The sequence below is a fragment of the Contarinia nasturtii genome, unplaced genomic scaffold (assembly GCF_009176525.2).
Source record: "Contarinia nasturtii isolate CC-2019 unplaced genomic scaffold, AAFC_CNas_1.1 Cnas_scaffold_2428, whole genome shotgun sequence".
NCBI lineage: Eukaryota > Metazoa > Arthropoda > Insecta > Diptera > Cecidomyiidae > Contarinia > Contarinia nasturtii.
This window is the reverse complement of record NW_022199749.1, coordinates 1-27,250: the sequence shown is the minus strand read 5'-3', so window position 1 is coordinate 27,250 and position 27,250 is coordinate 1. Positions and strand designations below refer to the sequence as shown.

The 27,250-nt window shown below is 33.0% G+C and overlaps 2 protein-coding genes across 2 annotated transcripts; one reads left to right on the top strand and one right to left on the bottom strand.

Moving 5' to 3' along the window:
- Positions 1 to 1,775: 1,775 nt before the first annotated feature.
- On the bottom strand, positions 1,776 to 25,423 carry LOC116348431. Its single transcript, XM_031779431.1, has 7 exons — positions 25,263 to 25,423; positions 10,221 to 10,366; positions 10,062 to 10,151; positions 9,557 to 9,648; positions 8,018 to 8,182; positions 2,202 to 2,354; positions 1,776 to 2,068 (listed from the first exon to the last, which is right to left on the bottom strand). The coding sequence occupies exons 1-7, from the start codon at positions 25,379 to 25,381 to the stop codon at positions 1,970 to 1,972; spliced, it is 864 nt and encodes a 287-aa protein (XP_031635291.1). The 5' UTR covers positions 25,382 to 25,423; the 3' UTR covers positions 1,776 to 1,969.
- Positions 23,501 to 24,433, top strand: LOC116348432. Its single transcript, XM_031779432.1, has 3 exons — positions 23,501 to 23,903; positions 23,983 to 24,198; positions 24,361 to 24,433. Exons 1-2 carry the CDS (start codon positions 23,600 to 23,602, stop codon positions 24,069 to 24,071), a joined length of 393 nt encoding a protein of 130 aa, XP_031635292.1. The 5' UTR covers positions 23,501 to 23,599; the 3' UTR covers positions 24,072 to 24,198; positions 24,361 to 24,433.
- Positions 25,424 to 27,250: the final 1,827 nt, after the last annotated feature.

Here is a 27,250-nt window from a genome sequence, read left to right as displayed (position 1 = left end):
GGTTGGTACTGATAAAAGTTATCAGATCGTAAATAGTCTATTTACCATTTTTATTGCATTTATATGGAATCACAAAGATTTTTTTTAATTAATATCCAGCTAATAAATAAAAGCCAACCACAAATGGAAACGAAGTCTATGAATGTGGCGCAAAAAATTTTCGGTCTCTCCATGAATAACTATTTCCTTCCGTATATATTTCTTGCCTCTTAAAGCAGAAAATCGTGAACGGCATTGTTTGCGCCACATTCATAGACTTCATTTCCATTTTAGTAGACATAGGTCATTTATATATACCATTAATCAAAAATGTTGGTCAAAAATTATAAAGGAGACATTCAATGAATAGATTTCGGCACTTCCGGTGACGTATGCAAGAGTCATTTCAATTCAATCACTGTGGTATTCAATTCGGAAATTAATTCTATTTTCGGTTTTAATTGAAAATTTCATCAATTTGATGAGTGAAAGAAGTTATTTCAGATGAAGACGGTCAAATACTAATTATATTTTAGGAAATAAAATCGATCATTAGATAAATCATTGATATTGATTGTATTAAATTTCGTTTCGTCTTCGTTGTCATGTTTTATGGTATTCTGATTTTATCACATATTTTTCTTTCTTTTCTATCATTTGAGCCATTTTCAACTTTTCATGTCGATTTTATTCATTAACAGTGAACTGAACTGAATAGGGATTTTTATCAAGTGAATTTATGTAGGAATATTGCCACAATAGTGTACATTAGGCAATCTTATCTTCATTCTATTTCTGGAAATAGATTAAACGCATAAATAATTTGGTATGATAAGAAACCAGTTGATAAAACCAGTCATAAAAAATTTACTCTGATTGCATTCAAAACAGGTACTTCAATACAAATGTATGACAAATTAAAGTCAATACCCGATTTGTTTTCGAATTTGTTCATTAGAAACATTTCATGTTGCACATTTATTTATTATTTGGTGTGCTTTCAATTCAGTTGTGGCTGCTCATTTTGAATACATATAAAATGTACTGATCCAAAAATGGTACAACACCATTCATTTTTTTTATCGTAGTAACATACGATCCAATAAAAATTGCTCCAAATAATGCAATTCACACCTCTCGACGCCCCAGGAAGTAATCTGCACAACCTCATGTTGAGTGTGCATAAAAAATTCCATACTACAAGGCCTATCGCCTTTCAAAAATATACACAACAATGCATAAGCACTCAAAGGGGATATTCAAATCTATGGATTAACTCAAGTTGAGCGTAAATAAAGAAAAAATTACATTAAGGAGTGAGCGCGCAATTTCCAAAGTAGTTTTAGAACCCTAGTTGTATACATTTAGTTGATCTTTTCACGTCCGAACATATTTAAGCAGATTATAGTGTTTTAGAAAAAAAAAACATAATAAATAAATGACCCGAGAAATAAAAGTCGTACGACAACAGATGCTACAGTATTTTTAGAAATTTCGATACGAATTTATGTATAAATAAGAACAATGATGCTTAAAATGAACAATGCGTTTAAATTTATTAAATTTTGATATCGAACGATTGCGTGCAAGAATGGATGATAATATCTTAATTTGAAACATATTTTTTTTTTAATATTCTTAGATCTACAACAATAAATCATCGGATGTTATATACTTAATCTTACCTTAAGCAGTAGCAAATGATGTTCTTATAAATGTGAGACTAACCGCTGTGTCTTTGTTGTATGTTTGTCATCACGATTTTGTCATCATAATAATTTGTCATTGCGGTAATATTTCGTTCCGAGGTGGTTTTTATTAAAAAAACAATACAATTTGAAAGTTTTTTTGGGAGTACATTTTATAAAAAAGTTGTTCAATTTCGGATTGGTTAATAATAATTATTAAACATGAATGTTGTATCAATATTAATAAATAATACTGGTTACAAATAAAGGAAAACTGCGTTCACATCTTTTTTTTATTATTATTATTTGTTCGACTTATTATTTTCTTTTGAGTTTGAATGGAGCAACATAAGCATTTTATTTTTCTTGCCCGAATCGGACTTTTCGTAATCTTCAATGAGCTGCGATGAAGTGAAAGATTGAAAAGAAAAAATATATATATACCATAAAAATGTTTATCAATTCATTCACAATGAAGATAATAAATAAAAATAAAACCCATTGAAAAATTCCAATTTGAATCATGAAACTTACCTTCAGATCAAATTCTTTTCCAATAACATTTTTGGCGCCATCATTATCACATGTCAAACACAATAGTGTTGGATACACGACAATATCAAAGGATTTCGGTAATTTTGAAAGACTTTTTAAAATAACCGACGATTGGTCGCTAATAAAACGATTCTAGAAATTAAAAATAGACAAAAAATGAAGTTTAATGTACTCAGATATTTAGTGAACCATTGAATTCTGAAAAGCAGAGACGCCAAATGATTTTAACGCATTAACTCGATTGGTATAATTTTTCAAAAATCTCTGACTTTACCGACATGTCGTTGCCATTGACGCGAATGGACATTGAACGGAAAATTAGATGCAGCTACGATCATTTTATTTCCATTAGTTGTTTTCGTCGTCGACGTCGTCAACCATTGTTCATAATTTGCTTGCAAGCCTCGACCAGATCGTCAATAGTGATTGGCTGAATATTATGTTATTAAGGCATTACTCAACACATAATTCAATCGTATAGACTTTTACATCAAGCTGAGATGTATCAAATTATAGTTCTTGAAACCAAATGAAACTAAAAATGGTGTGAATTTTGCAAATCATGACCAACCTGTCTCAGTTTTGTATACGATTTCATTTGCCCTTTAACCAAGTTTTCGGTTTCTCTTGTGTGCTAACTATATTTCTATTCATTCTTGCGGTTTGTGTAATTTTCTTTTGAGGTTTTCAATTTGAGTATGGCGGTACGACTTTACACATTTCACTTATACGTCAAAAAGTAATGTTGAAGTATTGAAGCACATCATTTTACTTTCCCGCACACACCTAGTGTGTAAGGTAAAGTATTGGAATCGATTGAAAAATTAACACTCTTAAAAAACATGTTTTCTGGGTGTTTAAGGAGCCAGGGAACACGAATCTAGCGTTTTTTCGATGTCTGAATGTATGTGCGTGGTACCCTGTAACCTGTACGCAAAAATTTGTTAACACGATAAATTTCAAACAAGAAAAGTAATTCCAAATCTGACTTCACAGGATGATTGGGGGTGCCGAGGAATAGAAACCATTACATTTTGAGCGACTTTGGTTGATAGATTGCAGTGTCATGTCTGGTGTGATGCCCATGGCCATCCATGGGAAAAATTTAATTTTTCTTCCAAAAGTGATATTTCATGTATACCTAAACACTCAAAAATGTGTATTGAGGGTATTTTGGGTACGAGAAAACCGAATATGACGTTAGTTTTGCGATACAAAAAAATTTCGACACACTTCTCCACAAAAATAACATTCTCGGAGTTTGAAGACATTTCAGTGCATGCAAGGGGTACCTCCCGAACAAAATTTTGGATTTTTTGCTCAAAAACGAAAACTTTGTATGGAAGGTACCACTATATTGTATTGAAATTTCTTCAAACTTTCAGAATGTTAGCTTTTTATGAAAAAAATATTATCTGCAAATTTTCACATGATAACGATATCATACAGGCATTGAAAAGTCTATCAAAAATTATTGGTACCGCAAAATTTATATCAGATTCAGTTTTCTCATGAATTCATATTTACGGTAAAAGGTACGTAATAAATGCATGTTGTGGTTCGCAGTGCGGAAAAGTTCATCTTACGGATGTAAGACATTTAATTTGAAATGTAGATTGCCGCTCCATATATGTATATTTTTTTGGTTATCAATCGTCATCCTTTCATCTCATCTTATTCACCTTTCAAATTTCATTTTGTTCACTAAAAGCGAGTCTATATATTGTTTGAGGTTTGCGGTGTTAAGAATGATCAAGTCGGATGGTTTTTTCTTCGTAATAACATTTTATCGATTGAAAGCATCTTAATGGAATCGCTTTTCGACTGAATAATATACATGTATATAAAATTGCTCTTACATCTCTCTCAGTCTCTATTATTAATAACATTTGAATGTACATTAGGGTGTTTTTCATATCTGCAAATGAAAAAGTGGTAATTCTCAATTTAAAGACGGTCAAATTTCATGCCAATTGATAGCAATCACAAAACATAGATTGGTATTACGACTTCCCGAAGCGGAACTGTTGAGACATGCGAAATTTCGTACATCACTATATAAAGTCGTGTAGGTTCCACATGGAATGAAATAATAATAAATATTCTGAACAGCATCGAAAAATGTACATTTTGATTTATTTAACGGCCAAATTTCAAAGTTCATTAATACTGCGATGACATTTCACAGTTTCAATTTTGTTTTTATCGAATGAGCGTTGTGTTTACTGTTTCAAATCAACAAAGTATTGTGTTTTGTATGCTAATTTTTTTCCCTATAATTTCATCATCTCACTCACACTCATACATGTGACTACTAGTCACTAACTAGCATCGTCAAAAGGCAAGCAATGTGTATCCGTTTGTTTGAATATCAAATACCATTGATTTTATTATACTAATACATTGCTGACTGTCTCGTTTTTTGACCGTTCGTTGACAGTCAACGTTCCAGTTTCATTTACATCAAACTTGAGACAACTCTTTCGATAGTGTTTAGTTTGTCATCTGAATGTGCAAAAGAACACAATAATTATAATCAATAAATTCCACTATTTCGAGTCAAGAAAATGTTTTGTTTGTAATAATAATCCATTCTTTTGTCATTTTTCCGTTAATTTCGTATTTGGTTCTGCTTTATTGAATGGAGGGCAGAATATTTGCAAAACCATATGGTAAAATTTCAACACTCTCCGATCTTTTAGTGTTCGCTTTATTCTGTATATATGAACCGTTCGCCATCTGAATTTCGCAACAAGACGAAAATTCAGACATCAGCTGTGTCGCTGAGTTCTTCAAAGTAAGATCATTTTAATCTCTGAATAATTATTCAATTGTTCCCTTCTCTATTCCGGTATTAGATTCATTTGAACATTGCTGTATGGTGTTTTTGTGCTAATTGAGTTGAACTGATTGCTGCATTCGCAATCGAGTTAAAGTGAGTTGGAAATGTATTTTATTGTGCTCTCAAAAAAAAAAAAAACAGAAAGTCATTGTGTTCAGTAGCATTTTTTTTATGTCGTATCGAAAATTTATTCTTTATTGCAATTGCATTAAAATTCTATTTTTAGAATTCAGTATTGACAATGGGTGGACGAAAAAGAAACGGAGTTGGTGCTATATGTGGATCGAAACCGAAAAGACGAAAAGTAGGCAAACTTCCAGAAGAAAGTAACGGCAGTCAAATAGGAATATCACGATACTGTGTTGCCATAGATTGCGAAGAGGAGTATCGAATGTATAAAAATCTGTGATCTGGCGTCACTTTTGTTTTTACACAAAGATTGCGAATGAAGAGACTTGCGAATGAAGAGACCATTTTGACGAACAACTGGGAATTTTTCGATGAAGGTGATGGTATCCACATAATTGAAGGATGCTTCTTTTCTGTGTTGAGCAAATATAGTCGAGGCATTGGACAGAGACAATCGGTTCGCATGACCCAATAATGATTATTTTGGGAATATTATAAAATATTTATTCCAAAAACATGGACGAAATGCCATAAGCAACCTCAACACACACGATGACAAACGACTTCGTGAGTACCTGAGATTGTTGGTGTGGGAACACAACGTCGACAATCTGGATCCAAACAACGTATTTGATGAACATGATGTCAACAATGCAGTGAAGTGAGCCATTGAAAGATACGACTCAACCAGAGGTGATGCGATTAGATTGGACAAACATATTGCTCACTTGTGTGCGAAATATTGGCGGACAAGAAGACGACAACATCGCAGAAGATACAAAACATAATTGGTTCGCATCGTTGCCAATATGGGTTCACATGCAAAAAAAAATATATCGAGGATTATCACAATTGGGTACAAAAACACCCCGAAAATATTCCGGCTGACATTGAGCTTCCCATAATCAAAAATCTTTCGGTATTACCAATTTGCACACATTTGCGAAAGAATATTAAAATTGATGCCAATATATTGTATCGAAAGATGTGTGAAACCAAAATCATCCCGTTAGATGAGTATGGACGGCAAGTTGATGTCACCCATGTCTGTGAAAACAAGATGCATTATTTCAATGAGATTTTCGACATGAACGAAATCAATGGAATATTGAACGCGAACAAAGAATTTCATTATCATGTTGTAACCGATGGTGTGTCAGCATCGATATTATACGACGTATCGCGAAATACATTGGAACAGTTGGTGAGCGATGAACTGATAAAAAGCGTTACGAGGATGGCTTTTTCATTTACGAATTGGGAATCGTTCCGGGCATGAAAACGTGGAACGCGACCGTTAGACGGCATATCGACTTCGACAAAGAGGTATGTGTTTTTGATTTCTCAGTATTGCATTTCATTTCATCGTGTGATTTATTCCATTGTTTTTTTTCTCTCTCTCTCTCACACACACACACCGATGAATTTCAAGACCAGCAGTAAGAAATATCATTGACCAGGCAAGGAGTACGAAACCGAAAAGCAAAGCGATGGACACGTGGGTTTGTCGCTTCTGAACAAAACAATCGAAATGATAGAACTCGTTATCCGCAAATGCCGAGTACAAAAGGAGAAAATTGGAGAGGCTATATAAGTCATCGCTTTAGGTCACCATTGACGTTTATACGAGAGAAAGATACACCCGTTAGATAAATACATCGAATCGAATAGAGTATGTGACAAAATTGCTGTCATGCTGGTAAGAATAGAGCATTTGTTGAACATAGTTTAGCATTTGTTGAACATAGAAGTTTTACATCGATCAATCAATGTCGTTGAAAATTTGACCAGATCTATTCCTCGTAACGCCCAATCATCCCGTAAAGTCAGATTTTGAATTTCATGTCTGAGCACGGAACCATCGTGTCACCAAAATGGTTGAAAAATGATCAAAAAATGTATGGATTGTGGGTACTCCATTCGGACCAAAAAAATTACACCGGTCAACGGATATTGCTCAAAAACTAATCAGCACGTCTTCTAGTAGTCCCAAATCATCCTGCAAAGTCAGAATTTTAATTGAGTTTTTGGAAGAAGACTTATCGCGGTAGCAAAAAAAGGAGTCACAGGACACAGGACACATCACACACAGCGACGCACCAAAATCATCTCCAATCGCGTTTTCTACATGAAATATGCATAGAAAACATGTTTTGGGGTGACTTTAATTTTTTGGCCAAATACAATACCTTTCCTACAAATTACTTTTTTTGTTTGAAAGTTATCGTGTTAACAAATTCCTGCGTACAGGGTACCACGCACATACATTCGGACATCGAAAAAACGCTAGATTCGTATTCCCTGGCTCCTAAAACACCCAGAAAACATGTTTTTTGAGGGTGTTAATTTTTCGACCGATTCCAATACTTTACCTTACACACTATAGTGTGCGGAAAAGTAAAACGTTGAAAATTTATAAAATTGATTTTATATATACGTAACAATTAGAATTAAATATACGATATTTAATTATTTTAAATGTGAAGTTTCACACTAATGCGTATAGTTTGAAATATTTTTCTACAAACTTGCATAGAGCAACTGATGTGATTGACGTTCTTTTTTAAGCGCAAATGACAGAAAAAATTCTATGGTGCTGAAGTTAATGGTAAAAAGGGTATTCATTTAATAACCCTCTAATCGAAAAAAAATAAGAGCTTTCTTTTCATATATATAAATTTAAGAATATTCGAGTATAAGTTCCTTTTTTTAAATACAAAGCAAATGTCCGATAACTGGGTGCTGTCCGGTAACTGGGCACATTACGTTATCTTGGCAATAAAATAGATGCTGAACAAATTATTCACGAAAAACTGTTTCTTACCTGGTTTTGTTTGTTATTAGCACAGAGAAATCCCAAAGTAGCAACTAAATCAACAATCACAGCCTGAGTTTCACGATTTTCATTGGTTTTTGGACCGCAATACTTCAATAAAATTGTAACAACATCGAGATATTGTAGCAAAAGTGATTCTTGGCCCATAATTGACTACAATAGAAATGGAGAAGATAAAAAAAGGCAACAAATCGATTGTTTATGTAATTAATAGAAGTGCGGAACATTATTTTATTTTGCATTTGTTATTAATTAACAACCCTCGAAGGCAGACCAGTGGAAAAATTAATTATTCGGCCGATGCGCCACTGTACACACACACACACACACACAATTACCATCATTTTGAAGATGATGCACCACAAACGTTTTGCGAAACCGTTTTTGCATTCAAGTGTTTGTCTACTTCATTGTTCTGCTTCAGTTTATTTGCTTTTGGTATGCTTGCTGTGATGTAAATACGGTGCTTTGGACGCAATGTTTTTAAATATCAGTTAGAATCAAACCATCGTAACGCAATGAAATACAGAGTCTTGTGTCAACAAGAAGCACGAGATAATATTGAAATTTTATTTCCTCAAGAATAACATGAGAATTGTGTTTGTTCAAGTAATAATAATAAATAGTAATCACATTTATTTACTCGTTATTTTTCCCGTTTGCTTGATTTTGATGATTCGTTTTAATATTTTATATATTCTCCTGAGTGTTTATTTCCCTTCAAAAAAATAATTTTCCTCATTTAGGTTTTGGTCTTTATTTCGATGATATCATCGAACAAGTAAAGGAAAATTCATTGTAACACGTTTAACAACTTTCGACGTTTTTCAAACTAAAAAAATACGAATTTTACTTTGTATATCTGAATGAGTTATAGAAATTTTGATCAAAACTTTATTTTTATTTAATAAATAATAAATTAAATCAATATATCAACAAAAAAATAATCTTTGAATAATATTTGGTTGATTTTTCAATTATAAATGGATGAAGGAACCTCATCCATTGTGTTTCCGTTCTCGTCATTATTTGTAGAAAAGTCAAAATTAAACATTTTTGTGCCATTCCCCAAAATGTTGACAGAGCGAATCTCTGGGTGTAGATTGAGAAAACTCAATTCATCTGCAACATTGCGTCAATATTTACATTGTGTGTCTGTGCATCTAGAGGTGCTGCTTTCAACAACAATGCTCAAGTTATTCAAGTGAGAATGTGTTTGAAGCGTGCGCATTTTTAGAAAACCAGTTGGAAAAGGAAAAAATATCACGATGAACACACATCAAAAATTTGTTTTGGATTCAATTAAATATTCTGCAAGCGTAGTAAATTTTTGTAAATGATGAATGGATTTATAGAAGCCAAAGCGAATTAATTTATTTTAGCAGAATAAAAAAAGTAGTTATTAGAAGAAGAAAAATATTTGCCAAAATCTAAATAATAAATCAAACGCCAGAAAAATAAATTGCTTTTTAATAAATCAAACGCCAGAAAAATAAATTGCTTTTTCAATTGCATAGTATTACATACCTGAAAGACGTCTAGGTCCAAATTCGCTATCGTCAAAATTAAATTAAAAGCCGACGCTGCCACAGATACTGTTCTTGGAGGAATTTTTTCTCCTGAATTTTTTGATAGGATTTTAAAAAACAATCATGAACTGCATTATGTCGAATTATTAATGAATTATACACAGCAATGAAATCCCTACTACCGTGCTAGATGACGACACGAGTGGACGGATTTTTAAATTTATTTGAACGACGCCATGTTACTATACTTGTCCATTACAACGTACATGTAACAGAAGAAACACACAGTCCATGTCCACGCTAGTGGACATAAACGATTTGAACCGTCAATGTGAACTAGATCAAGTATAGAACTTTACATAGGATCATATACGATGAATATGGATTACACAGTCTGTTTCAAAATACCGTCACCAATGTCGACACCATTTGACATCAAAATTTTGACAGTAAAAATATGTGTTATTGTTGTTGTCGTTTCATTGCTGTGGAATTATACATACCTACTGGAACGATAGTTGCGTAAAGTAATGAAATGGTTCCAAAGAGTTCGGTTGACTTTACCACTGATAGGAGTTTTGAGGAGCTTGAGTCTGAAGGAATATAGTTTTTATTTACATTATTAAATTGGTGGCATTTGAAGGCACATTTATGCTACAAACTTTTTGGACAAACATCCGTAAATTTTGTCAATAAACCCAAGCATGCCAATACTGACAACACAACACTTTGATGGGCTTCAATGGGTTCTCTGATTTTCATGCATTTTTTTGAAAGAGCATCAATCAATCCAATGGATACGGCGTAACTACGATGATAAAAAAAGATTATAAAAAATTAAAAAATTCTGAATGGTTTGAATTAGTCAAGTGGCGATGAAATTAAATTAAATATCAAAATCTCATTGAATGGTCATACGTGACAAATTTTTCTTTAAGAGTCAGTAAAATAAAATAAAATAAAATACGTATTCATTTTTTATGACCGCCTCTGTTGCCGTTAATGCCGCTTCAAAACAAATGCTCTCGAATGGTCTTTTGTCGCAATTTATAGTTTGTCCACGTTCGATGCATATGAATGGTGAACGTCAAACCGCAGAGATTTAATTTTTTTACTATTTCATTGTATTTTATTATTAATTCCTTATTTCAACATTTACATATGTCGGCACGGACTGTTCACATAAAAGCAAAAATCAACAACGAATCGCTTGAAAAAGGGGAAATGAATGCGATCGCTCAACGAAACGTTGTTTGTATGGTTATTTTTGGTATCAAAATAAGAATAATAAAATTTAAATGAAAAACTCAACCATAAGAAAAACACTTGAAAAAGTCTCTGGGATAAAAGTATACGCACGAAAAAGAACAACATATATTCGAGTATTCAACGTCAACGTCAAACGCGTGTTTCGTTTTCATTTTTTTCTGAAACGCATAATTCGAATGTTTTAACTGATGGCGTTGAATGCAAAGTAAATGATTCTATTGACAGACTAACGAAATATCTTGCGAGAAAAAAAGAAAATTTATTTATTGAGTGCTCACAATATTTCATTTCTTTGTGCGGCGTTCACTGCTTTGATATACATAAACATGCATACAGAGAAAGAAAAAATGAGTCAACAATCCAATCGGTATAGACTAATGTTATGGCAATCTATTGCCTGTATACATCTATACGCAAATTTGTTTTCATGCAAGAGAGAAATATCAAAGAAGCGATGGCGAACGAATTCACTGATAAATAAGTGTTGCTGCTGCTCTTTCGAATGAAAATTGAAAATTTAAAGTACCTTGCAACGACCAAAAGCTGGCTTTTTTTATTTATTATCATCGTGTACCAGGTTTGTGTATATCTATCTTTAGAGATATAACGTGACCGTTTGTGCGGCAGCCCAGATGTGTTTCGCTTATTTATGCATTTAATGAAAATGGTTTTTATGTATTTTCCCGCATATGCGCTAATTTTTCTATCCACTCTTGCATTTCTATGCAATGAAATTTTATCTTAAAACAGTAACAAAGTATTACATGATCATGATGTTTGACAACACACTGCTTCACATTGAACACGATGCATCTGATTAAATCGCATCCTAAAATGCATCGATTAATTTGTTTCAATATGTGATGTCGCCGTACGTCATTCGACCACTTCAATTGTTTTTCAAATCAAAAACCCACGATGTGAATTATAAATGAAGTAATCTTACCAAATATTTCAAAGATCCTTTAACCGATATTTGCACTTCACACCGATTCTTTTATTTATAAGCCAATGAGATTGTGCAGCGAAAATTTCGTCCCACTTATAATTGTTTAAAAATGAGGCATGTGACCGATTATCTCTCCGTGTTTTTACAACCATATCAAGGTACAACAACCGTAACCATCCTCTTAAATAACGAATAAAGAGTGAATGAAAAAAAGGAAAGCAATATATGAAAATACAGAGAGCACACGTCCGTTACAATTCGTCGAAATAGAAAAACAGCAGCGAACAAACATGTTATCGAAGTAAAATGACGAGTGCGATATGGCTAGATATGTGCTACTGCTATTCAGCATGAATGCACGCTATGGAGTGGAACACAGACAGATGTCAATGTTTTTTTCCTTCTTCTGACTACTTCGAGAGCTACAGGAGTAGAAACAACAACAACAACAATAGTAGATAAACCGAAATTCCATGCAGTTCGTTCCGTTCCGGTTGATGTTGAGTATTTTATGGTATATACGATACATACTCTTAAATAGTTCGTAGATTGTGGGGAATTTCGTGTATTGACAATTGAATTGGCAGCAATAATTTTACGTTCGCGAAACAATTGATAAATTGACAAAAATATTTAACATGTTTTCGTCTCACGACAATTTTAATTTATGAACCATTTTAATTAAGCAAATTTCATTTCAATTGATATTTATCGTTTAAAAGATGCTGGTTGAGTTTTTGCACCCTTTGTCCACCTAGCGGGTTGCTAAATGGTTTGACACTATTAACAAAATCTCTATATTTTCGGAGTTAAATTAAATTAAAACTATTTTGTTGCATTTGCACTTGGATAAACAGCTTCATTTGCTCTCATTTCCATTATGCTCAAATGGGAATCATGCATTGTGAGTTATTGAAGTGTATTTATTACATTATTTTGACTTGATTGTAATATAAAGAATATGAAAAAATAGCAAAAGTATTAACATTCTCTTTCGAAATTCAATGTTCATCGAATAAATGGTGATGAACATCTATAAGAGCAATGTGAAAATCGATAAAAATAAATTAAATTACCTCCACTACATGCATTCCACATTCGGATTATGATTATACTAAATATATGTGTAATTAATGTGTAATTGATGGCGAAGATGATAAGATTTTGGAACAGCAGGATATCAATCAGTGAACGCCTCGGTGGGCCATTCTGCGCCGAACCGAATACGGTTCCTGTAGCTCTTAATCATTTTAATGTGTTAAAATCACAACAGGATTCCATATACATAGCTGATCTGCGGTTGTAGCATGACCACTGTTCAAACATTCCATTTCGTGCCATTTCGAAATAATAATGACTTTATTATCGAAGGAGAGAATTATAGTAAAGAATGATGAGGATTTTTAGAACATAGAGCAAATATGTAAACATGAATGCATTTAAATCAATTCAGGTTTATTTGTTTGCAACAACAGATGGACAAAAACAAATAAAGGCAGAAGATGTTAAAAACAGGGGCATCAAATGACAAAAAAATCCGTCCCGTACTTCAAAACAGGAAAGATATCACCAAAAAGAATGTGACATATGTAAACAATAGAGATGAGTCAATCAAATCGCAATGATGAGGGCAAGAAGCGATACTATAAGAGGCGCGCACGCATTCGTAATACAAAAACTAAAATACTCGAAATGGATTACTCAATAGCAAAATACAGAATAAATGTACAAGTGCAAGTTTTTTTCACGACTACTACAAGTTCAAATAGTGACAATTTATAACACTTTTCAATGCAGTCACAGTAAATAGTCAAAATGAAACGAACACTCAAAACAACGGTTCTCAAAATCAGAAGTTGGTTTATTATTCACTTTGCCATTGTGAAAGTGAATACAGTGTTTTGTTGAGTACGTATTATTTATGTCGCACACACACGTCAATCTGTGACATTTGAATAGCAGCCAATGATGCATGACAACCGAGAACAACCGAAAAATGAAAACATTTCTTTTCAATTTTATTACTCATGACGTATTAAATTACGAATTGAAAATAAATAAATGAATTGTTCTAGAGAATTTTAACGTGAACGAACACAGAGTTGCTATTTATTCATGCTATCATTTTTGGGCCTATGAATAATTTTGTTCAACATTTTGGCCATTTTTCTAGCACATTTTGATGCATGCTCTTGACGTGACATAGCAATAAGAAAATAAAATGAATGAAATCCATTTTCAGATGTAATTCATTCATTCTTTTTGCGCATTAAGGAAAAATGGGGAGAAAAAAAATCATTGAATGACATTGCAATGCAACATAACAATTAACAAATAAATTCTTCGATATGAACAAGCAGATTTTTTTTTAATGCAAAGAAATATTGGATCGGTACAACAGTTGTTAGTTTTTATACGTATTTTCGTTTTTATTGCGGATTGTTCAATTTGAGAGTAAAAAATTATTTTCCTTCGTTAGAAAACACATGATACAATGATATTTAAACGAGGAAAAAACTAAAAATCACCGTGAGTCTCCGTTCATTCAACCATTTGATTTTATTAGATAGATAAATCGGTTGCTGAGTATACTTTTTATCCATTAGCTAGGATGCGGTCTTTAACACTTGCCCTATTCCAAGTACACTGAAAATACAAAGTGTGCATCATTGTTGGTAAGTAAATAACATGCGAAACATCAATATTGCCATCAAATCATCATCATCATATAGCTACAAAAGTTTTTCCATCATCTTGTGCCAAATAATGAAAATGCGTGCTGATGTCGATGTGAATGACAAATCTTCAGGGAATTTCCTTTTACGAAAAATATAAGGGCGACTGCTTTTTATAAAAACACCAGTGTGGAAAACCTTTGAGACAAATACATAGTATTTCACATGCTATTTACTGCACACGGCCAAAGCCGTCGACTTCATCAACGTTTCCAGTGGTTTATCATGTATTCGTATAAAAACCACTTCAACCATTTATTCACTGTCATTTATTTAAAATATTCATATACGGCAGATCATTGTTTTTATTTGTTTCAGCTTTTATGCCGCTATAAGAAATTAGGTCATTATGTGCCATTTAATGGTACCGTTGGAAATACTCAACTGATTTAATAAGTACACGAAAATAGAAAAATCTTTCATTGAGTTTTATTATATAAATAAATATTTCCACAAATATTCATACCTGCACGGAAAAGTAGAAGCTATAGTCTATAGACTCTTTCAAATTTGCAGAGTGAAATTTCATTGGTTTGTATCTCATTGATAGCACAACCAGTGTGCAAATTTTAAGGAGTCTAGCTTTTTTCGATATATGTTAAATTGCTCCGAAAATTACAGAGTATTATCCTCTGTATTACGTATAATTTCTTTATGAAATTTCGCGCAATTTTTTTTCTGTAAGAAGTTATAAGATAGTTTTACTGGATAGTTTTACTTTTTTTTACTTTTTTTATTGTAATTAAATAGCTTTTATTGTTGTTGTTGTTGCTCCTGTTTTTATTAAATTATTTCATTCTAGAGTAGCCTGAAGGTTTGTTTACATTTCATTATCGAATAAAATACAACAAGTGTTGAGGAGGGTAAATGTGCGAAAGAGATCATAAAAAAGGATTTGAGTTACGTCAGCTTATTTAACTAAAGCATTTATTATGTAGGATTTTTTTCAATCTTGCCACTGAACCAGAGGCGATTTATAAGCTGATTAAACATACGTTTTAAAGTTTGGCTGGAGAAATCTATTTGCCAACGACAATTATGTAATGCATTTTAAATAAAATATTAATGAACTACATTTTTTTTTTACAGAGTCTGTACAACATTGAGAAAAATAAGGGTTCCTGCATGAAAGGTAACGTCGTCTTATGCACTATTATTACTTTTTTTCCGACAAACATTTTTATTTGGCTTATTTCGAACGAATTAGCATTAATAAATTTATTTTATCTGCTGACAGAAAATGTCCCAAGAAATACTTTTACCATAGAATAGCCAATGAACACTTGAACATTTGGCAATTGTGCACTATAATTAAATAGAGATTGAGACAAGCAAAGCGTGTCGTCGATTAAAGAAAATGGAATTAGCGTATACTCACTAATCTCGTCGCCTATACGCTCGTTCAATGCTCATAATACATTCATAATAGTCTATAACCATAATTCAGTGTCGACATCGCCAGAAATGGCGGAAGAAAATATTAGTGGGACGATAAAAGTTTAAGTGCGTTATTTATGACGAATTCGAATTGAATGTAATGTGGAAACAATGATATATATATACTGCACAATTACACACATTAGAAGTATTCGGACCGGAGGGTCGACCGAATCGAATCATGTTATATTGTTATAATCATAACAACTCTGTTGATTCATAATGTTTTTCATTCGTTCTGTTCGTTCGTCCCCGTTGGAAAATCCACTCGAATTAACTAAAGTAAATCGGTGCCTCCGAAAAATGAAAACATCAAAATCGGCATTATTTCATTTTTGGTGCTTAGCTGTTGTTATTTTTCGTTCGGTCTGTGTGACATAGACAAGCAAAACTAAAGCTCGAACCGCACATGAATATAATTTTTATATTTTTTATTCTCGTTTGGTTGCGTATGTACGAGTACGTCAGACATATAATGCATGAGCACGCAACAATTGAATGAAATACAACGAAATTCATATTAGATGTGCAAAGTACAATCGAAACAGGGTTCTTAATAATAATAACTGCAGGGTTCTTCTTGTTGAATTTACTTCGGATTTTGATTTCCATCAACCGGTGCAAAATTACACTGACAATTCACTTGTTCATCGAATTGTTTTCGAAAGCATATTACATTTATTTTAATCCGAAAAACTCAACTAATTTTATTCTCACACTCTTCAATTGATTTTTTACTTATAGTGGTACCATAGCCAGGAATATTTGTTCATAGAATGTTTGCAAAAAGTTCGTAGTAATGAATGTATTCTCAATATTGCGATACTTAATGTGGCTTTATGACTTTTTTTTCCTTCAATATACTTAAATACATTTTAATCATATGTATTTATATATGCTAACATCATTATCATTAAAATGACCTTTTTTTGCCCATAACCATATCAACAACGATACAATCGAATGAAAATTAAAAGAATCACCAATAGATGGCGCATCGTTTAGTTGCATATACACCACCAATAATAAATGCAAAATGTATTGGTCATTGTTTCAGATTGAATTATTTGTGAGCAATCAAATACACATACACAGTAGCAGCTAGTTTGCCGGCACTGTTATTACGAAATGTCAAATAATCTTTCGCACTTTATGCATAAAACTTCCATGATTTTATTTTCATCACACTTTACCATCAACTGAAAAAATATTTACCCAATTTATCAATGCATAAATTCTATTTTTAAAAAAAATATGTTGAAAACGTTTTAAATTTTCTGGTTCAATATTTTCAAGTTCAAAGATATAACTTATAAAAATGTGGCAACTGTTATAAGCTAAAAAGCAATGTATTACAAAGTGGAATGAAACCATTTCAATAAATATTAATTGCACTTAGTATGCAGCTCCGCCTGGAAACTAGAATACGATAATAAACATCAAATGTGAACAGATACAAGAAGGCAAAAGAGCAACATTGAAGAAATCAAAATTTACAAAAATGTCTCAGGTGTTGTTTGGCACGAAGAAAATTCCATATAATCAAATTATTTAATAATAATTCTCAACGTTGTTCCATTCGCTCCCTGGGTAATTGAAACTGTAAAAGACTACAAACTGTAAAAGACAATGTTCTAACTCAATTTGTTTTTACCATCCGAGTAACTGGATACTTGAACAATTATGATTATATACTAACATCACTAGTAACATCAGAACATCAGCTGGAAATTTTGGGTTTTTAGACATTTTAACTGAGTTTCTATTGAATATCATATGATTCTCAATTAATGGAGAATTAAGTAAAATTTTGGGTGAAACCAAAAATGTTATAAACACAGTAAAGACATTTTCGATGTAACATTTTCATCAAATCATGAAAAGTAATAAACAATGGGGGATATTTGCGCTCATTGTCATCTTGAATGAAGGGAAACTGTATGTCGCGCGTGAGAATTATTCAAGTGGAATGCATATGATTTCAAGTGGATTTTTTATTTTTCACTGGATTCTTTCTTGTCATATTCGTCAGTCTTTTAGTTGTAATTCCATTCAAAATAAACAAATGCCGAAACTCCAACGCAAACATCAACAAGAGCAATTGTCAATAAAAACAGAATAGGTACTGATATTGCTATTGGTATTTAATGTCAAAGCGCAGTAAAATATGATACTCACTGAATAGTTCGAATCATTTATTGTAAGATGAAATTCAAGAATAAAGTTGGTAACACTCGAAACATGTATGATTTGGATAGTTTGATTATAGTTTTTTTTGAGGTGGACGATCGAAATTCGATATTTTCGCTTGGTTCAGAAATTGTGTGTTTGAACAAATGGGAATCGCAATGGCTTAAAATTAAATTACCTCTTATTAGTCAAGTTGTATTTCTAAATGAAGACTTAACAATAAGTTGATGGAACCTTCAAATGGACAATTAAACTGGTTGTTGCTTTTTTTGAATTCCCACAAAAATGTAACACTTGTGTATATAAATTCGTTTTCTTTGGTAAAGATAAATATTTTGATAAACATTCACATTTTGCAAAATACGTAACAGATTTTTTTTAAATTATACACATCCATTATTTACGAACGAACGCACGTGTCCGTTGATGTTCGTGGACAGCTATGCTGAACAGTCTCTACCACTTTAAGTTTTTATTGGTAAAAAAAGAGATGCGGTAAAGAAAATGCACTATATAACTGAATTTAGTTACAAATATATGACGATGACCATTTATTTATTTATTTATTAGTGAAGTTCATCGAAAAAGCACGCAGAATTTTTTGACATAGTTTCAATATTCTCATTTAATCTTTTAATCGTCACATAGAAACGACATTTTTAATTTTTTTTTCTTTCACGTTTAATGGATGCGTTCATTATAATGATTTCATATCCGATCAATATTCATGCATATGAAGAAAAATCAATGAAGCTCAATTCAATAAAAAGCAATGAACAATATTCACAAACCGAATTGTAGAGTTCATTAAGGACATATGTATTGTATTTGGTCTTGTAAAATGAACGAGTGACGTGTGTGCGACATAAACATATGAACAATCCTATAGTTGTTATTTAACAATAATAACCATTCCATTGCCGCTAATTCATACGACGATATATTAATTTAATATAAATATATTGTATCCATTATTTGCCAGTCTTTATTATTATTTCAGATATTTATTACGGGATGCAGTCGAGGAGTTTAAACTATTTCAATAAAAGAGATGTGTAGAGAATGTTTTTTTATTCATTCAAATGTGCCCATTATTTATGGGTTTATAAATATAAAAGGAATATGAAAATCAAAGCAGATTCAAGTTTAAAAAAAATATAGTATTCATCACCCTTTTTTATGGTTTTATGGTAAACGGTAATGTAGCGACCCGAGTCGAGGCGAGCCGAATGACTGATATCGGGGAAAAAAGTGTTACACTATTGTGGACTTAAAGAAAGGTTATGTAGCGCTGTTCATTTCGGGGCTGAACATTTGAATATCTTATGCATATTTGCTGAAAGCGAAATTGAGCAGATGTAAGAGGTGTCTCTCAATACCCGATTGCATTTTAAAATTCATTCAATTTATTTATACATGATTTTTCGACAGGACGCGTTCTACCATTCAAATTTCAAGCATGTCCGCTTAAAGTATACATGAATATTCATAGTTCCTTTCTTTTTGCTCGTTTCAATTTTCAGTTATCATTGCATCGCTTTGTACTTGCTGATTTGATTGACAGCTCAACAGATATTTTGACATATTCTTTCAATCTGTATATTGTCCTGTTTGTTCTGCCGCAGTACAAGTTCCACTATGTAAAATTCCATTTTTCAAACAACAAATTTGTATTTTAGCAAAATTACATCGAAGTTCTCAATTCAAGCAAAAAAAAAAAATCCCACAAAAAAAAAATCTGAGCTCACGTCATGTTTTAACGAAACTACTCTCGCTTCAAAAAAAACATCGTAGAAAACATATTTCACACAATTTATAATTTATTTAGAGATCGGAACTATGCCAATCAATCGAAATTTTTGGCAAGTTTTGGCATAACAATTATGAAAATAGGAACGGCAAAAGAATAAAGCAAATAATATGGAAAGCGAAATTTTACTCAGTTTGATGTGATCCATATGGCTATAGCCATCCATGATTCATTCGGTTTAATTTTTGTTCTAACATTTTTTTTTATTCAACCTTTTTTCCGTTCCCTATAAAAAAAAACATTTCAATCACACAATAACGAAATAGAATGAACTTTTTTTGCCTTCAGGCCTTCAAAAAGTGCACATGACATTTATGTCTGTTTTTTTAGATTGATTTCCCAATATGGTTGATGTCACAATCGAAGCCACGTTCAAAATTAAGAAAATAATACTACAAAATATTCCTATAAAGCATATTCTGTTTGTCTCTTATAAAAAAAAGGTCTACCACACAAGTTGTGATTGAAATATTTTGACATGGAAGAAAACAGCAAATAGTTGAAGTCATAACCAGATGTTTACCATCAGTACTTAAGTTCAGTCAAAAAAGACTGAAAAGAGTTGATTTCCCAAGTTGTTTTTTCTTTTAAATTTCCACAAATGTGTATGTACTCGACGATTTTGACGCATTTTCACAATCGTACAACAAAACTCTGTGTAAGCAATTTTTGGCCAGTGAAGTCGGTATATGATTTGAATCAACATTAACACACAAGCAGTCCATACAACACATTAACACACAGCAGTCCATACAGATTTGAGTATATCCATCGCGACAGGCTAATAATCATGCCGTTTCGTTTGCTTGTTAGTGTTTACACATACACAAACTGTGAGTCCGTTCATTAGTTCAGCACACACACAATTTCCTTATTCAAACGGTTTATAAACAAAAAATGTGTGTGTTTACAGTATAGGAATATTTTTTTACATCGGAATGCAGTGTGAGTTGTGTGTTAGTCGAATGATCTGTCACATTTTAAACGTGGTGAAACTTTTAAGAATCATTGTTTTTTTTTATTTGAATTTGCATTCCTTGCATAATTTCTATGCATTCGATTGTTAAAGTGCTAAAACATATAATTTGAATGTGTCGGCGTATTTTGTATTTGTTTTATGCTTTCGAAGGAGTTAATTTCACTCTGTTGATGGTTTTTTTATGAATACAACAGATTCAACATTCGGATCATTGTCAATCGATAACTTGCAAGAGAGATATTTTCAGTGAAACTTGTGTTCGATTTTGTTTTGTTTTGATATCAACAAAACGTTCTCAAGCTGAAACTGCAAATATTTCGATACAACTTTGGACTGTGTTAGTGTGATGTGCATTCGAGAGAGTTCTTTTTCGATTTTGAATATCACTTCAGTCGTGTCCATCAATCAGGTAAGATCAAGTGTTAATTCTATCTCCGTTTTATGTGCTTTCTATTGATTCATTTACAAATTGCACAGTGCAAAATACATATGTGTGATTTTATCAGTGTTTTTATAGTAAATTGTGCGTGTTTTTTTCTATTTCGTTGCAGTTCAACATGTCGACAACTGGTGAAACATCGGCTGCACAGGCGAAAAAGAAACGATATAAATATCAAACAAAAAAGCAACAAGAGGAGGAGGCCGAGGACGAAAACTTCAATGACAATGGCTTATTAGCGATAAAAATGCGCCTCACAACAATTGTTCGGCCGGAGTACCATGATGTTGTCATACATTGGATCGAAAAGAAAAGTGTCATGTCAACAAAGATCAGCGTTTTGGCCTCATTGCTGTTCCTTGACAAAGTGAAGTCCGCGCAAAACAATCGCCAATGGGACTTTTTCACGAATAGAATGTATGTTAACCAAAAAGGAAAATTGGTTGAAAAAAATCGTGCCGAAGATGTGATTGAGCGCTGCTTCTATGCAGTTTTGCAAAAGAACAAAGAAAACGAGGACATGGAACCACACATTCGTCATTTTGTTGAGCAAGGACTGAGCCGAGACAATCAATTTGCCTGGCCAAACAACAATTATTTCGGCAACATCATGAAATCTTTATGCCAAAGTTATACGCGCCAATTGAAAACGAATCAAACGACACATGCAAAGAAGCGGCTGCGAAATTATTTGCAAATGAGAGCTTGGCAGTTTAATGCAGTGTCAACCGGTTTGAGGTTCGATAAAAAGGATGTTGACAATGCAATTGATTGGGCGATTCGACGCTATGATGCCATTCGAGACACACATCAGAATGCACCTCTTAAACGATACAAAAGAAAGTTGCTGCTTGACATGGTTCGTGCAATTGTGGAAGAGGTTGGTGGACTAGCGAATTATGACAACATCAAGCAGTTCTCAAAAGGCAAATACTGGTTCAAAGCAACTGCAATGTGGCTTGTCATGCAAAGCGAAATCGATGAGTTTCACAATTGGGCGCAAGACAACAACGTCACAATACCGAAGATCAAAAATCTGTCTGTTGTTCCATTGCCAGATTATCAGCGAAAGGCAGTGTTCATGTGCAATGATGTTTTCTACAGAATGTTGGCAGAAGAGAAACTCCTTCCAAAAGTCGAAGGTAAACAAGTTACCGAAACATTCATTCGCGAAAACAAAGAACACTTCTGGAACCAAATATTCGATTTTGACAAAATCAATCGAATATTGAAGAAAAACAAAGAGTTTCATTATACTATTGTTAGCAACGGTGAATCAGTATCGGTATTGTATAAATTGTCAAAACAACATCTTCAACGGTTGCTGGATGATGACATTGTGAGAAAGCGATACTTGGATGGAACGTTTGTTTATGAACTGGGAATCGATCCGGGTATGAAGACATGGAATGCGACTGTCCGAAGAACCATCAGTACTCGCAAAGAAGTAAGTATTTATTTTTTCTTTAGCATTGTTAAAAAATCGAGAGTTATATGTTACGTGAACGAAGCAAACAAACAAAATTTTCAATTGATTTTTTTTTAATTTTAATTTCAGGTCAACTTAAAAACATCTAGTAAAAAGTACCATTGGCTCACGAAATATAAAATGCGCGACAAAAAGGCCAAGCGCTGGACGAAGCAGTTCACTTTGGATGAGCAAAATGATCGAAACAATCGACAGCTGTACCAGCGAATGCCATCACCGCTTGGTACACTTTGGACTGATTACATTTGCCATCGGATAAAAATGCTCAAGAAAGGAATGGACGTGTACACTACACCAAAATATGCGTGCTTGAAGTTTGACAAGTATGTTGAGTCCAATAGTACTATAGATAAACTTTGCGGCACTTTGGTTAATCATCAAGCAGCTTTGATTCATTTGGGCAACGCCGACATGTCACCAAATTCGCCAATACGCATTAAGAAGCATGTGCGCTGTCCCGGTACACGCAAACTTTTGAAAGGTTTTCGAAAACGTGGCAATTGTGTCGTGCGCAAAGTCGATGAGTATTTTACATCACAGACATGCGCAAAATGTGGCGGACGATTCGATCCAAACACCAAAAGCAACCGTTTCAAAGTTTGTGAAAATTGTGCACCGGTGCCAAATTCAATCATTGCTAACTTTTTACCATCGAAAATCGTGGCACAGTTCAGCAAACGGCGTTTAAAGTATAACAAAGTTTATATTGAAGAGAGTTTGGCGGTATTTCTGGCTCGAGGTGAAATGACTGAGCATGATTTCGACATTATAGCTGATCGTTTACTGTCTAAGGTGGCCGTGTATCCAAAAAAATGGCAAGTAAACGCAGTGAGTGGTGTATTGGAATATGCTGACGTCAAAGTCGATCAACAACCACATGCAGTTGATGATGAAAATGCAGCGGAAATCGATGGAGAGGTCGCTCAACAACCGTGTGCAGTCGATGATGAATGTGTGACGGAAATCGATGACAAGCAACAACCAATGATTGTGCATCAGACAACTTGGGATCGTGATATCGTGGCCGCCAAATGCATTCTCATCAAAGGTATGTATATAAGAAATGGACATTTGCATATTATAGATGTGTTATGTCTGTGTTAAATGACATTTGTATTTTTTTATAGGACATTGTAACCTGTTTGGACTGGATATCCCGCTAACATTGCAGAGACCACGTCGACAACAAGCAGTTCAAAATAATCAACAGCCTTAAGCATAACCAATCACTATTTTAACTCGAAAATTAATTAAAAATTAATATTGTAATTTTGTTACACTAACTGAGACTGACTGTTGTGTCTCAGCATTTCGAGGAAGTACTATCAAGGCTCTGTTTTTCTGTGAGTATTTTTCATTATTCGATTGCATTTATATATTCAGACGTGACAATTGTTTTTCGCTTCGGGAAGTGCTACCATCAATCGCTTCGTTGTATAAATGCCATTAACTACCATAAAATTTTGCCTACTTTGAATTAATAAATACCATTTTTCTATTTACAGATATGGGAAACACCCTAATGTACTCGACGATTTTTTGGATGCAGCAACAAAAGCCAATGCAATAATTACGGACTGCTGTATGAATTGATTTTGTTTTTTATACAGCATTAGAATAAACTTGCAAAAGAATTCAAAACTGTTGTGTTTCTAGTCTGTTTCAGTCTGACGTTGGTAAATAAAATACACATCGAAACTATTTACTATTGTGGGCGCAAAGCAAACACATTTTGCTATCGCCCAAAAAAGCGTGAATTTTTGTTTTTAAGAAGGATTGATTTTCGTTTTTTTCATTTTCCTGCACCTATGGACGCTTTGCTTTCGTCCAATTTTGACTATGTTATTTTTAAATTAGGCTTTAAAAGTCAATCATGGATTTTGTTTTGTTTTCTAAAACAACATTTGCGGCAATGTTCATATAGTGGTTTGTATGTGTATGTGTGTTCGCCACCAATATCACCATTATATAGGATTCCAAAGATGTACGAAAAAAACATCATCAAACGAAATACGAGTATTCGTTCAACACCTTCGTCTTTATGTTTTACAGCTCATTTTTTTCTCTTATTCTTTTATTCTACGCAACTCATTAACAATGCATGTTGAGACATGGCATTCAACCGTATTTATGTAGAACTGATCACATGATGATATTTTTGTCTCTGTTTGGCATAAACAAATCCAGCCGAATGGCTCAACATAAATAAAATATGCAAACTCTTCAGTACAGTGAAATCTGAAAAAAATTTAGAGTGAACGACAATACGAACACACATTTGCATCATAGCGGAGTATGCGCACAAAGATATCTTGTCGATGTGTGGGTTTGAGATTGTTATTTATTTTCCTTTTTATATATTCGTCATACGGTACGGATAAATAAACATGTGTTCGTTTACACATACCTTAAAATATCAGGGAGGCGTGTTATTGCGCTTTCCAAAAGAACCTTTGGGTGTGGTTGTTTCAGTACGTTAAATGGAGCTAGTACAACTGTTACAGCTAACATTAATTCTGTCGACATATCTATCGGATGCGATGATGTTTTCTCATCTGGTGTCTAATTATGGAGCAATGCATATAATGGAAAAGAAGAATACAGTGCGTAAGTTTCATATTTTTATTTAATTTTGGTTAGTGTTAAAGGAAAATAAAGAGTCTTATTGGAGTATTTTAGTAAGCTAGTTCAAAATAATATTTGTTCGATTTTTCAAGCCATTCAAAAAAATATGTTCAAACCTTGGCATCGAAATATTCTTTAATTTAATAGCAGAAGTACTCGCAAAAGATTTTTCACACTTTCATGATGAACCATTTGTACGACATTTAAAAGTATTCTATTTTCTAACAAAACACTATAAAAAAATATGTCTGAAGTTAATTTTGCCAAAAAAATTATTTTTGAAACACTTTTCATAACTAAAGTCACAAAAAATTTGGATTTTTGTATGAGAGCCATGTCTGTATGCTACCTTAATGGCGTGAAACTTTGCACAGGTTATTTTTTTTCACAAAAAAATAACATTCGGAGGGTTTGAAGAAATTTCAGGCAAAATTAAGGGTATATCTCATACAAAATATTCGTTTTTGAGAGTCCAATTTTCGTCCAAAAGTCATACTTAATGTAGACTTAAACACTCAAAAATATGTATTGAGGGTTTTTTGACACGAGAAAACCGAATCCGAGGTAGTTTTAATATACAATCAATTTTTGATACAGTTTCCTTACAAAAATTACAAAAAAGCAATTTTTTTGGGAGCCATGCCTGTATGCTACCCTAATGACGTAAAACTTTGCACAGACTATTTTTTGAAAAAATTTCAATCAAAATTAGGGGTACCTCCCATACAAAATTTTTAGTTTTTGGCTTAAAAACGAATATTTTGTGTGGAAGGTACCCTTAATTTTCGTTGAAATTTCTCCGAATGTTATTTTTTTGTGAAAAAAATAATCTGTGCAAAGTTTCACATCCTTACGATACTATACAGGGATGGTTTCCATACAAAAATTCTCGGACTTTTTTATGAAAAGTGTTTCAAAAATAATTTTTATGGCAAAATAAACGTCAGGTTTCCATACAAAAAATTTCTGACTTTTTTATGAAAAGTGTTTCAAAAATAATTTTTATGGCAAAATTAACGTCTGATATATTTTTTCTAGCGTTTTGTTAGAAAATAGAATACTTTCAAATGTCATACAAATGGGTTCATCATGAAAGTGTGAAAAATCTTTTGCGAGTACTTCTGCTATTAAATTAAAGAATATTTCGATGCCGAACATATTTTTTTGTCTCGAACTTTACGCCGCTTGAAAGGCTTAAAAAATAGAAAAAATATTATTTTGAACTAGCTTAATAAAATACGCATCTACCACCGTGCGGAAAAGTTCGTCTTACTCCTGTAAGACTCTTTATTTTGTTCTGGCATTTTTAGATTTGGCCGCCAAGTTGGCCGTGGCCGGACTCCAAAAGTCACTTTTATACTTTTGTCCCTACGGTCACTGAGTTGCCTGCATGTGACACATCCCGGACATATGCATATCGATGGAAAGGTCTTGAAGTGAGCTATCGAATGATGCCAATTTCGGTCTAAAAAATTTCACCGATTTTAGGCCTAAGTGTAAGTTATAAAATGCCGCATAGCTCATATCCGAGAAAATTCTTGTTTTCGAGATATGGCCTTCGATAGCGAAAATATGGCCAAAAATGGCAATTTTTTCAAACAATTGCTGTGGCATCTATAATTGAAATAATAATAATAATAACTGCACCGAACAGCGTTCCTTCGCCTTGGTGGTTTATTGAAAATAATTTAATTAAATAAATATAATATAATACAATTTGATTTTTATCAAGCATTTTTGAGAGAGAATATGAAAAGTCATTGTTTCTTC